At 47.7% G+C, this 13,813-nt stretch overlaps 1 protein-coding gene across 1 annotated transcript; it reads left to right on the top strand.

The window, feature by feature from the left end:
• Positions 1-8,145: 8,145 nt before the first annotated feature.
• On the top strand, positions 8,146-9,985 carry LOC120027815 (elongin-C-like). The gene is made up of 4 exons (XM_038972862.1): positions 8,146-8,245; positions 8,657-8,688; positions 8,810-8,953; positions 9,485-9,985. Exons 2-4 carry the CDS (start codon positions 8,685-8,687, stop codon positions 9,673-9,675), a joined length of 339 nt encoding a protein of 112 aa, XP_038828790.1. The 5' UTR covers positions 8,146-8,245; positions 8,657-8,684; the 3' UTR covers positions 9,676-9,985.
• The last annotated feature ends 3,828 nt before the right edge of the window (positions 9,986-13,813 follow it).

Below are 13,813 nucleotides of genomic sequence, written 5' to 3'. Positions count from 1 at the left end.
TCATGACTGGAGGGCAGCTCATGACTGGAGGGCAGCTCATGACTGAAGGGCAGCTCATGACTGAAGGGCAACTCATGACTGAAGGGCAACTCATGACTGGAGGGCAGCTCATGACTGGAGGGCAGCTCATGACTGGAGGGCAGCTCATGACTGTAGGGCAGCTCATGACTGTAGGGCAGCTCATGACTGTAGGGCAGCTCTGGCAGCTCATGACTGGCTGGCGGCTCTAGCAGCTCCTGACTGGCTGGCGGCTCTGGCAGCTCCTGACTGGCTGGCGGCTCTGGCAGCTCCTGACTGGCTGGCGGCTCTGGCAGCTCCTGACTGGGTGGCGGCTCTGGCAGCTCCTGACTGGCTGGCGGCTCTGGCAGCTCCTGACTGGCTGGCGGCTCTGGCAGCTCCTGACTGGCTGGCGGCTCTGGCGGCTCCTGACTGGCTGGCGGCTCTGGCGGCTCCTGACTGGCTGGCGGCTCTGGCGGCTCCTGACTGACGGACGGCTCTAGCGGCTCCTGACTGACGGACGGCTCTAGCGGCTCCTGACTGACGGACGGCTCTAATGGCTCGGGACAGACGGGTGGCTCAGATGGCGCTGGGCAGACAGATGGCTCAGATGGCGCTAGGCAGACAGATGGCTCAGACGGCGCTGGGCAGACGGATGGCTCAGACGGCGCTGGGGAGACGGATGGCTCAGACGGCGCTGGGCAGACGGATGGCTCAGACGGCGCTGGGCAGACGGATGGCTCAGACGGCGCTGGGCAGACGGATGGCTCAGATGGTGCTGGGCAGGCAGGCAGCTCAGACGGCGCTGGGCAGGCAGGCAGTGCAGGCAGCTCAGACGGCGCTGGGCAGGCAGGCAGCTCAGACGGCGCTGGACAGACGAGCAGTGCAGGCGGCGTTGAGCAGACGAGCAGTGCAGGCAGTTCAGACGGCGCTGGGCAGGCAGGCAGCTCAGACGGCGCTGGACAGACGAGCAGTGCAGGCGGCGTTGAGCAGACGAGCAGTGCAGGCGGCGTTGAGCAGACGAGCAGTTTAGGCAGTTCAGATGGCGCTGGGCAGGCAGGCAGCTCAGACGGCGCTGGACAGACGAGCAGTGCAGGCGGCGTTGAGCAGACGAGCAGTGCAGGCGGCGTTGAGCAGACGAGCAGTGCAGGCAGTTCAGACGGCGCTGGGCAGGCAGGCAGCTCAGACGGCGCTGGACAGATGAGCAGTGCAGGCGGCGTTGGGCAGACGGCCGACTCTGACCTGCTGAGGCGCACAGTAGGCCTGGTGCGTGGTGCCGGAACTGGTGGTACCGGACTGGAGACACGCACCTCAAGGCTAGTGCGGGGAGCAGGAACAGGGCACACTGGACTCTCGATGCGCACTATAGGCCTGGTGCGTGGTACCGGCACTGGAGGTACCGGGCTGAGGGCACGCACCTCAGGGCGAATGCGGGGAGAAGGAACAGTGCGTACAGGGCTCTGGAGACGCACAGGAGGCTTGGTGCGTGGTGCCGGAACTGGTGGTACCGGGCTGGAGACACGCACCACAGGGAGAGTGCGTGGAGGAGGAACAGGGCTCTGGAGACGCACTGGAAGCCTGGTGCGTGGTGTTGGCACTGGTGGTACTGGGCTGGGGCGGGAAGGTAGCGCCGGATATACCGGACCGTGCAGGCTTACTGGCTCCCTTGAGCACTGAGCCTGCCCAACCTTACCTGGTTGCATGCTCCCCGTAGCCCGTCCAGTGCGGGGAGGTGGAATAACCCGCACTGGGCTGTGTTGGCGAACCGGGGACACCATGCGTAAGGCTGGTGCCATGTACACCGGCCCGAGGAGACGTACTGGAGGCCAGATATGTAGAGCCGGCTTCATGGCACTTGGCTCAATGCTCACTCTAGCCCGCCCAGTGCGGGGAGGTGGAATAACCCGCACCGGGCTATGCACCCGTACAGGAGACACCGTGCGCTCTTCCGCATAACACGGTGTCTGCCCGTACTCCTGCTCTCCACGGTAAGCATGGGAAGTGGGCGCAGGTCTCCTACCTGCCTTCGCCACACTACCCTTTAGCCCCCCCCCCCCCCCCCAAGAAATTTTTGGGTGAGCCTCTCGGGCTTCCAGCCGCTCTGCCTTGCTAGCGCCTCATAATGCCGCCTCTCCGCTTTAGATGCCTCCAGCTCCGCTTTGGGGCGGCGACACTCCTCTGGCTCTGCCCAGGGTCCTTCTCCGTCCAGAATCTCCTCCCATGTCCATTCCTCCTTGTACCACTGCTGCTGTCGTTGCTGCCCGTTGCCACGCTGCTTGGTCCTTTGTTGGTGGGTGGTTCTGTAACGGCTTTCTTCCTGGGATGAAGGAGAGGACCAAAATGCAGCGCAGTTAGTGTTCAACATGTTTAATTACACAATAAACGATGAACATTAACAAATAACAAAATAACAAACGTGAAAGCCGAGACAGTCCTATCTGGTGCAGAACACAAACACAGAGATAGGAAACAACCACCCACAATCCCCAACACAAAACAAGCCACCTATATATGATTCTCAATCAGGGACAACGATTGACAGCTGTCTCTGATTGAGAACCATATTAGGCTGAACACAGAAACAGACGAACTAGACACACAACATAGAATACCCACCCCAACTCACGCCCTGACCAACTAAACACATACAAAACAACAGAAAACAGGTCAGGAACGTGACAATTGCATACCAGAGAGAATACTATAGACATCAAGAAAGCCAGTCAGTTGATTATTGACAAGTTTTTTGAGAAACAGGGCAAAATAGAAATAAGCCTATAACAGTTAGGATCAGCTTGATCTCTCCCTTTAAATAAATACGAACCGAGGTTGCCTTCCAAGCAATGGGAACCTCCCCAGAGAGGAGAGACAGGTTTAAAAGGTCAGAGATAGGCTTGGTAATAATAGGAGCAGCAACCTTAAAGAAGAAAGAGTCTAAACCATTTGACTCATGGTTTTTGGGGTCAAGATTAAGGAGCTCCTTTAGCACCTCAGACTCAGTGACTGCCTGCAGGGAGAAACTTTGTAGCGGGGCAGGGGGAAAATAGGGAGAAGCATCGGGGCTAGTCGCATTAGAAGGGGTGGGAGATGAGGAAATGGTGGACGGGCAAGGAGGTATGGCTGAGTCAAATAGGAATCCTGACTTAATGAAGTGGTGATTAAAGAGCTCAGCCATGTGCTTCTTGTCAGTAACAACCACATCATCAACATTAAGGGACATGGGCAGCTGTGAGGAGGAGGGTTTATTCTCCAGGTCTTTAATTTGGTTTCTGTAATGACTGCCTCGCCTGGTTCACCAACTACTTCTCTGATAGAGTTCAGCGTGCCAAATTGGAGGGCCTGTTGTCCGGGCCTCTGGCAGTCTCTATGGGGGTGCCACAGGGTTCAATTCTTGGGCCGACTCTCTTCTCTGTATACATCAATGATGTCACTCTTGCTGCTGGTGAGTCTCTGATCCACCTCTACGCAGACGACACCATTCTGTATACTTCTGGCCCTTCTTTGGACACTGTGTTAACAACCCTCCAGATGAGCTTCAATGCCATTCAACTTTCCTTCCGTGGCCTCTAACTGCTCTTAAATACAAGTAAAACTAAATGCATGCTCTTCAACCAATCGCTGCCTGCACCTGCCCGCACGTCCAGCATCCCTACTCTGGACGGTTCTGACTTAGAATATGTGGACATCTACAAATACCTAGGTGTCTGGTTAGACTGTAAACTCTCCTTCCAGACTCACATCAAACATCTCCAATCCAAAGTTAAATCTAGAATTGGCTTCCTATTTCGCAACAAAGCATCCTTCACTCATGCTGCCAAACATACCCTCGTCAAACTGACCATCCTACCAATCCTCGACTTCGGTGATGTCATTTACAAAATTGCCTCCAATACCCTACTCAATAAATTGGATGCAGTCTATCACAGTGCCACCCGTTTTGTCACCAAAGCCCCATATACTACCCACCACTGCGACCTGTACGCTCTCGTTGGCTGGCCCTCGCTTCATACTCGTCGCCAAACCCACTGGCTCCAGGTCATCTACAAGACCCTGCTAAGTAAAGTCCCCCATTATCTCAGCTCACTGGTCACCATAGCAGCACCCACCTGTAGCACGCGCTCCAGCAGGTATATCTCACTGGTCACCCCCAAAGCCAATTCCTCCTTTGGCCGCCTCTCCTTCCAGTTCTCTGCTGCCAATGACTGGAACGAACTTTAAAAATCTCTGAAACTGGAAACACCTATCTCTCTCACTAGCTTTAAGCACTAGCTGTCAAAGCAGCTCACAGATCACTGCATCTGTACATAGCCCATCTATAATTTAGCCCAAACAACTACCTCTTCCCCTACTGTATATATATATTTATTTATTTTGCTCCTTTGCACCCCATTATTTCTATTTCTACTTTACATATTCTTCCACTGCAAATCTACCATTCCAGTGTTTTACTTGCTATATAGATTTATTTTTCTACTGTATTATTGACTGTATGTTTGTTTTACTCCATGTGTAACTCTGTGTTGTTGTATGTGTCGAACTGCTTTGCTTTATCTTGGCCAGGTCGCAATTGTAATTGAGAACTTGTTCTCAACTTGCCTACCTGGTTAAATAAAGGTGAAATTTAAAAAAAATTACGTTTTCCAGAACTTATTGGGGTTAGACCCACAGAGAGAGAACTGCTCCTAAAGTAACTAATGTTGGCCTTCCGGATAGCCTGAGAGCATTTATTTCTAATTTGCCTGAATGAGAGCCAGTCAGCCTGAGTATGCGTATGCCAAACCTTTCGCCAAATGGAATTCTTGAGGTGGAGTAACTCTGCCAGATCACGGTCGAACCAGGGGCTGAACCTGTTTTTAATTCTCATTTTCTTTATGGGAGTGTGTTTGTTAACAATACCACTGAAAATATATAAAAGAACAAGGTCCAAGCGTCTTCGACAGATTCTATACCATTTTACAGAGGCCAGTTCATGAAGGAAGGCTTGCTCATTAAAGTGTTTTATCAAGCGTCTATGACAAAATCAGGATAGGTCAGACTTTGTGGAGACAACCGAGCACTGAAGGTGTTCCTTGGTAAAGATTGCCACTCCACCACCTTCGGAAGATGTGTCTTGCCGAAAAAGATTACAACCAGAAAGGTTAACATCAATGTTCAAAACTCGCTTTATTAACCACGTCTCAGTAATGACCAACATATCTGGATTGGAGCTTTGAACCCACACTTTCAATTGATCCCTTTTAGGTAATAGGCTTCTAGTGTTAACGTGCAGAAAACCCAGGCTTTTACAAGAGCAGAAGTCAGTGAAACAGATATCAGAGCACAAGTCAGAAATGGCCATAGCAACAGTAGATGGGCCAGGGTGCATGCACATTTCCTGATAACATCAGCAGTAATACAATCAGGGCACGGCAGAGGACAGGGAGAGCTCTGCAGTGCTGATTTATGACATCAATGTGCATCAGATGGCAACTAGATCATATTGTACAGCAATTTCATCAGGTTACATGAATACAAAAGCCAACGAGAGGTGGTTAGAATAGGATGGGAGGCCAAGAGTCTGTGTAACCAATAGAGAGTCAGAGTCCCGAGTGTGGGAACAAACATAGTCTGTCCCACGGTTGGGTAAACAAGCAAGTTCATAGTTGATAAAGCATGCAGGAGTCATGAGGCAAATAGCATAAAGCACAAGAAAAAAATATAACGACTTCGGGCTAGCCATTGTAAGTTCAAAGAGTCAGTCGTCCCAACAACATAAGTTGAGAGAGGAACTCTATCAGTCCAGTAGGCTATAAAAGTCTGAGATAAAATAAATAAATTGTGGGCCTATACTAGCTAATTAAAGCCTTTCTGAGTAAGCTCACATAATAAGCTTCACAAGTTAATTAGCCTACCTATAATTCAGATCAGTCCAAAGTCTTCAGTGCGTGTGTAAGTGCGTGTGTGCTGGAGGGGATCGAAAGCTCGGGAGAGAGAGTGGAGTGTGGCAGGGGTACCTGTACCAGACAGTTTGCTGGGATGCTAGCGATCTCCCTCAGCCATCACACATATTGACATTTCAAAATGCTTAATACACACATTCATTCCCCTTCTCTCTCTCTCTCTCTCTCAATTTCAATTCAATTTAAGAGGCTTTATTGGCATGGGAAACATATGTTAACATTGCCAAAGCAAGTGAAGTAGATAAACAAAAGTGAAATAAACAATAAAATATTAACAAACATTACACTCACAAACGTTCCAAAAGAATAAAGGCATTTCAAATGTCATATTATGTATATATACAGTGTTGTAATGCTGTGCAAATAGTTAAAGTACACAATGGAAAATAAATAAACATAAATATGGGTTGTACTTACAATGGTGTTTGTTCTTCACTAGTTACCTTTTTCTTGTGGCAACAGGTCACAAATCTTGCTGCTGTGATGTCACACTGTGGTATTTCACCCAGTAGATTTGGGAGTTTATCAAAATTGGATTTGTTTTAGAATTCTTTGTGGATCTGTGCAATCTGAGGGAAATACGTGTCTCTAATATTGTCATACATTTGGCAGGAGGTTAGAAAGAGCAGCTCAGTTTCCACCTCATTTTGTGGGCAGGGTCCACATAGCCTGTCTTCTCTTGAGAGCCAGGTCTGCCTACGGCGGTCTTTCTCAATAGCAAGGCTATGCTCACTGAGTCTGTACATAGTCAAAGCTTTCCTTAAGTTTGGGTCAGTCACAGTGGTTAGGTATTCTGCCACTGTGTACTCTCTGTTTAGGGACAAATAGCATTCTAGTTTGCTCAGTTTTTTGTTAATTCTTTACAATGTGTCAAGTAATTGTCTTTATGTTTTCTCCTGATTTGGTTGGGTCTAATCGTGTTGTAAAATTTGGTGTTTGTCCCATTTTGTGAATTCTTGGTTGGTGAGCGGACCCCAGACCTCACAACCATAAAGGGCAATGGGTTCTGTAACTAAGTATTTTTAGCCAGATCCTAATTGGTATGCCGAATTGTATGTTCCTTTTGATGGTGTAGAAGGCCCTTCTTGCCTTGTCTCTCAGCTCGCTCACAGCTTTGTGGAAGTTACCTGTGCTGATGTTTAGGCCGAGGTATGTATTGTTTTTTCTCTTTCTCTCTCTCTCTCTCCTCTCTTTCTCGTCCCTCTTCCCTTTCCCCCTCTCTCTATATCCCCTTCTCTTTTTCCCTCTCTCTCATTTGCTCTCCTCTCTGTCTCTGTCTTCCCCTCTATCTCTGTCTCCCTCTCTCTACTTCTCTCCTCTTTCTCTCTCTCAGGGCTAGATTGATAGGGGCTTTGGTTAGGTACGGGGCTGTGGGATCGTGTGTCTGTCCACCAGCAGCTGCTCTCCCCTGTCATGACCTAGGCTGACAGGCCTGGACAGCAGTACTAGTGCTACATTAGCGTGTTAGCGTAGCCAGACCAAGGCTACGTCCCACGTGACACCCTATTCCTTTTACAGTGCACTACTTTTGACCAGGGTCCATAGGGCTTAGTGCCCTATGTAGGGAATAGGGTGTCATTTGGAATGGACACCTAGCCCTCTCGGAGTAGAGCAGCAGCCTAAGGCGCCCCCTGGATAGACGGCAGGATTATCAATCCTACTACTGCACTGCAGCACAGTTTAATTAAATTGTGACATATAGGGGGTACTGAAATGAAACAAACTTGGATAAACCATATTGATGGTCCAATGAAGGACATTTCTTCTAATCATATGGAGACAACTGTTACAGGGAATAACTAGTATACCGGTGTATTACAGTGTTGAAATATTACTTTTGTCCACAAAGAGGCAGTGTTGTCCCATTCTTCATTGCAAAACCATGCAACAGATACTGACTGTATTTTGAAATGAAGTTGAAAAGTGAGACCCTACTTTGTATTGTAATGAAACAGGCAGGGAGCAGGTCTCGAACCCTCGACCTTCTAGTCCGAAGTCCAGCGCGCTATCGACAGTGCCCCAAAACCATGCTCGAGCGGCAAAGTCGATATCCACGCTTATAAACCCAGGGTCGTTACAGTATGTACATCTCTATTAAATATATTTCATAAATTCACCACCAGATTAGGTTTATATCAGCCCTCGACAAAAGTCAGACAGGAACTAATGTAAGCGGAACGTCATTACGTACTGTGTGGTATCCTGCGGAAGGGATTACAAACGGTGCACTGCTGTTTGCCAGAACTGTTTCCTGTGTCAACATATCTTGCTAGCCGGAGCGAAAAGTACCCACATTCAACTATTGTATGGTAATGACAATAAGTATCATTTTATGACACTCTCTCAGTAATATTGTGTATGTCACTATATTGTAAGGTGTATTGGTAATCTGATTATGTAGTGGACTGGATTTTTTTTTTGGTACGTTGATTGTTCGTCAAACTGTAAGGCAACGACTGGTTAGCTAGCTAGCTAACAAGCTATTTTAGTGGACAGCTAGCTAGCTAATAGCTTCCGATAGCTTGGTGCTTCAGCTGTTATTTGTACGGTTAGAGACTTGATGATGGGCGCGTTTCTGATTTCAGGGTTTCAAGTACATGTTAAAGATGTATTATAATGTTTAACGCTGTTCCCAATAACTAGTTAGCTAGCTAGTCACCTGACATTAGACATTTAGAATTGTGGCCGAAGTGATTTGAATAAATGTCGTTTTGTTTCAGGGACAAGAGTTTCGGATTTCAAGACAAAATGGGTGAGTGAATGTTAAGCTGACTTTAAAAATGTCACCAACATAATGGCAAATAATAGGCATAAATTACCAATGAATTGAAACGCAGTTTAACAGTCTCACTTTTTCCTCTTCCCATCATCAGATGGTGAAGAGAAGGCCTATGGTGGCTGTGAAGGCCCAGATGCCATGTATGTGAAGCTGATCTCCTCTGATGGCCATGAGTTTATAGTGAAGAGGGAACACGCCTTGACTTCAGGGACCATCAAAGCCATGTTGAGTGGACCAGGTAAGTAGTGTTTGATATAGCAAAGAATCTACTGGTGTCCAGACGTAGAGCTGCTCCCTGGAGGCAGTGGTTCAATCCCCTGGTCTTCCACTCAATTTCTCTCCTGTAACCCTTTCATCCATCTCATATTCTGTTTGGTTGAGAGGGCCAGGAAAGCAGACATTCAAACTGTTGAGGCAGGGCGGGACAACATGTTTGATTTACATAAAGAATACAAAAGGGTAATGCGATTGAAAAAGCCCATGATTGAATCAGCTTGCTAGTCCAATGAATCACATACTGTATATCCGTTGAACTAGCTGTATATCCGTTGAACTAGCTGTATATCCGTTGAACTAGCTGTACACACATGTTCACTCATGCTCATAATAGGATCCTTTTCCCAACTTGCTCTCAATGCTTGTAGGCAGGAAGTGCCAACGGTTAATCATTTTGAATAAACAGAAATGTTACTTCTGAACCACATCTCAGATCTATAAATCCTCATTCTGTGTATCAAACTAACAACGTTTCTTTCTTTTCTTCCCCCAGGTCAGTTTGCAGAGAATGAAACCAACGAAGTGAACTTCAGAGAGATCCCCTCCCATGTCCTGTCCAAGGTGTGCATGTACTTCACCTACAAGGTCCGCTACACCAACAGTTCCACAGAAATACCAGAGTTCCCCATCGCCCCTGAGATTGCCCTGGAACTACTCATGGCTGCAAACTTCTTGGATTGTTAACTCAAAGAAATGTAGCTACTGAAACTCTTTTTTTTAAATATTTGTTTTGACTATTTAACTTGTTTGCCATGTTGCTTCAGATATAAAACAAAACCGTGAATGATGAGTACTTTGTCAGTATGCTTTTAAGCTTTTGTTTATTTATATATATTTTTTTGCTACAGGCTTTATGTCCACCTTTTTTATTGGTTAGTAACGACTTTCATTTGAATATAATAAACAGATATGGCTGCACCAGTTGCTCCAGAATGCTAGCCCCTGGTAAACAATCGTTCCTTACCTCCCCACCACAATAAAGGATGTTTGAGTATTTTGGTGCTTAATGGGTCCCTTGTGTGATAAGCATTTACAGGTTTATATTCAATTAGAACAGAATAGCTGTTGGAAGAGTTCATCACATCCATTTATCTGTGGGCCTGGTACAACAGTCTTGCCTAATATAACGGTGTTGAATGACAGTTTTGGTCCATTGGGCCAACAACCTTTGTAATTTTTCACCACAGGGAGTTGGGAGTTATCTACTGATGAGATATTCATTAGGTCATACCTGTGAACCTAACTGAATGAACCTACATCAACAGTAAAGTATCATGTCCAATCTCTATTCACAAAGCCTCAGAGTAGAAGTGCTGAGCTGGGAGACTCCAGAGTGGCGTAGGGGTCTAAGGCTGTGTCACAGCAAGCTGCGACCGGGAGACCAATGAGGTGGCGCGCAATTCACCCAGCGTCGTCCGGGTTAGAGGAGGGTTTGGCTGGCCGGGATGTCCTTGTCCCATCGCGCTCAGCGACTCCTTGTGGCGGACCGGGCGCAATGCACGCTGACTTCAGTTGCCAGTAGTACTGTGTTTCCTCAGACACGTCGGTGCGGCTGGCTTTCGGGTTAAGCGTGCAGTGTGTCAGGAAGCAGTGCGGCTTGGCAGGGTCATGTTTCTGAGGACGCATGGCTCTCGACATACGGCTCTCCCGAGTCCGTACGGGCGTTGCAGCGATGGGACAAGACTGTGACTACCAATTGGATACCACGAAATTGAGGAAAAAAGGGTGGTATCTAGAATCAGTTTTGCATTTTAGTTCAAAATGAATGTCTGATAAAACCTGATCATGGAGTCACTCCCCCTTTGCACGCTCCCTCCTTTTTGTTTTAAAACGTGTGGATTTGTTTAGAAAGAAGATGATTGTGGACTACAGGAAAAAGAGGACTGAGCACGCCCCCATTCTCATTGATGGGGCTGTAGTGGAGCAGGTTGAGAGCTTCAAGTTCCTTGGTGTCCACATCACCAACTAACTAACATGGTCCAAGCACACCAAGACAGTCGTGAAGAGAGCATGACAAAACCTATTCCCCCTCAGGAGAAGATTTGGCATCGGTCCTCAGATCCTCAAAAGGTTTTACAGCTGCACCATCGAGAGCATCATGACTGGTTGCATCACTGCCTGGTATGGCAACTGCTCGGCCCCCAACCGCAAAGCACTACAGAAGCTAGTGCGTACGGCCCAGTACATCACCGGGGCCAAGCTTCCTGCCATTCAGGACCTCTATACCAGGCAGTGTCAGAGGAAGGCCCTAAAAAGTGGTACCAGAGCACCAAGTCTAGGTCCAAGAGGCTCCTAAATAGCTTCTACCCCCAAGCCATAAGACTCCCTCTATGCATAGTCACTTTAATAACTCTACCTACATTTACATTTAAGTCATTTAGCAGACGCTCTTATCCAGAGCGACTTACAAATTGTACATATTACATAAATTACCTCGACATCGGTTGCCCCGCACATTAACTGTAACAGTAGCCCCTGTATATAGCCTCCACATTGACTCTGTACCGGTACCCCCTGTATATAGCCTCCACATTGACTCTGTACCGGTACCCCCTGTATATAGTCTCCGCATTGACTCTGTACAGGTACCCCCCTGTATATAGCCTCCACATTGACTCTGTACCGTAACATTCACACCCCTTGTATTCACACCCCTCGACTTCAAATAGAGTGGGGACTTACACTATACAACGCCTTCAGGAAGTATTCACACCCCTCGACTTCAAATAGAGTGGGGACTTACACTATACAACGCCTTCAGGGAGTATTCACACCCCTCCACTTCAAATAGAGTGGGGACTTACACTATACAACGCCTTCAGGGAGTATTCACAACCCTCGACTTCAAATGGAGTGGGGACTTACACTATACAACGCCTTCAAGGAGTATTCACACCCCTCGACTTCAAATAGAGTGGGGACTTACACTATACAACGCCTTCAAGGAGTATTCACACCCCTGGACTTCAAATAGAGTGGGGACTTACACTATACAACGCCTTCAGGGAGTATTCACACCCCTGGACTTCAAATAGAGTGGGGACTTACACTATACAACGCCTTCAAGGAGTATTCACACCCCTCGACTTCAAATAGAGTGGGGACTTACACTATACAACGCCTTCAGGGAGTATTCACACCCCTGGACTTCAAATAGAGTGGGGACTTACACTATACAACGCCTTCAGGGAGTATTCACACCCCTGGACTTCAAATAGAGTGGGGACTTACACTATACAACGCCTTCAGGGAGTATTCACACCCCTGGACTTCAAATAGAGTGGGGACTTACACTATACAACGCCTTCAGGAAGTACTCACACCCCTCGACTTCAAATAGAGTGGGGACTTACACTATACAACGCCTTCAGGGAGTATTCACACCCCTCGACTTCAAATAGAGTGGGGACTTACACTATACAACGCCTTCAGGAAGTATTCACACCCCTGGACTTCAAATAGAGTGGGGACTTACACTATACAACGCCTTCAGGAAGTATTCACACCCCTCGACTTCAAATGGAGTGGGGACTTACACTATACAATGCCTTCAGGAAGTATTCACACCCCTCCACTTCAAATAGAGTGGGGACTTACACTATACAATGCCTTCAGGAAGTATTCACACCCCTCCACTTCAAATAGAGTGGGGACTTACACTATACAACGCCTTCAGGGAGTAGTCCCCCCCCTGACTTCAAATAGAGTGGGGCCTTACACTATACAACGCCTTCAGGGAGTATTCACACACCTGGACTTCAAATAGAGTGGGGACTTACACTATACAACGCCTTCGGGAAGTATTCACACCCCTCGACTTCAAATAGAGTGGGGACTTACACTATACAACGCCTTCAGGGAGTATTCACACCCCTGGACTTCAAATAGAGTGGGGACTTACACTATACAACGCCTTCAGGAAGTATTCACACCCCTGGACTTCAAATAGAGTGGGGACTTACACTATACAACGCCTTCAGGAAGTATTCACACCCCTGGACTTCAAATAGAGTGGGGACTTACACTATACAACGCCTTCAGGAAGTATTCACACCCCTCGACTTCAAATGGAGTGGGGACTTACACTATACAACGCCTTCAGGAAGTATTCACACCCCTCGACTTCAAATAGAGTGGGGACTTACACTATACAACGCCTTCAGGGAGTATTCACACCCCTCGACTTCAAATAGAGTGGGGACTTACACTATACAACGCCTTCAGGGAGTATTCACACCCCTGGACTTCAAATGGAGTGGGGACTTACACTATACAACGCCTTCAGGAAGTATTCAGACCCCTCGACTTCAAATAGAGTGGGGACTTACACTATACAACGCCTTCAGGGAGTATTCAGACCCCTCGACTTCAAATAGAGTGGGGACTTACACTATACAATGCCTTCAGGAAGTATTCACACCCCTCCACTTCAAATAGAGTGGGGACTTACACTATACAACGCCTTCAGGGAGTATTCCCCCCCCTGACTTCAAATAGAGTGGGGCCTTACACTATACAACGCCTTCAGGGAGTATTCACACCCCTGGACTTCAAATAGAGTGGGGACTTACACTATACAACGCCTTCAGGGAGTATTCACACCCCTCGACTTCAAATAGAGTGGGGACTTACACTATACAACGCCTTCAGGGAGTATTCACACCCCTCGACTTCAAATAGAGTGGGGACTTACACTATACAACGCCTTCAGGGAGTATTCACACCCCTCGACTTCAAATAGAGTGGGGACTTACACTATACAACGCCTTCAGGGAGTATTCACACCCCTGGACTTCAAATGGAGTGGGGACTTACACTATAC

Source organism: Salvelinus namaycush, chromosome 33, assembly GCF_016432855.1.
Source record: "Salvelinus namaycush isolate Seneca chromosome 33, SaNama_1.0, whole genome shotgun sequence".
Taxonomy (NCBI): Eukaryota; Metazoa; Chordata; class Actinopteri; order Salmoniformes; family Salmonidae; genus Salvelinus; species Salvelinus namaycush.
The sequence above is the reverse complement of the archived record's forward strand: the minus strand, read 5'-3'. Positions and strand labels throughout refer to the sequence as shown.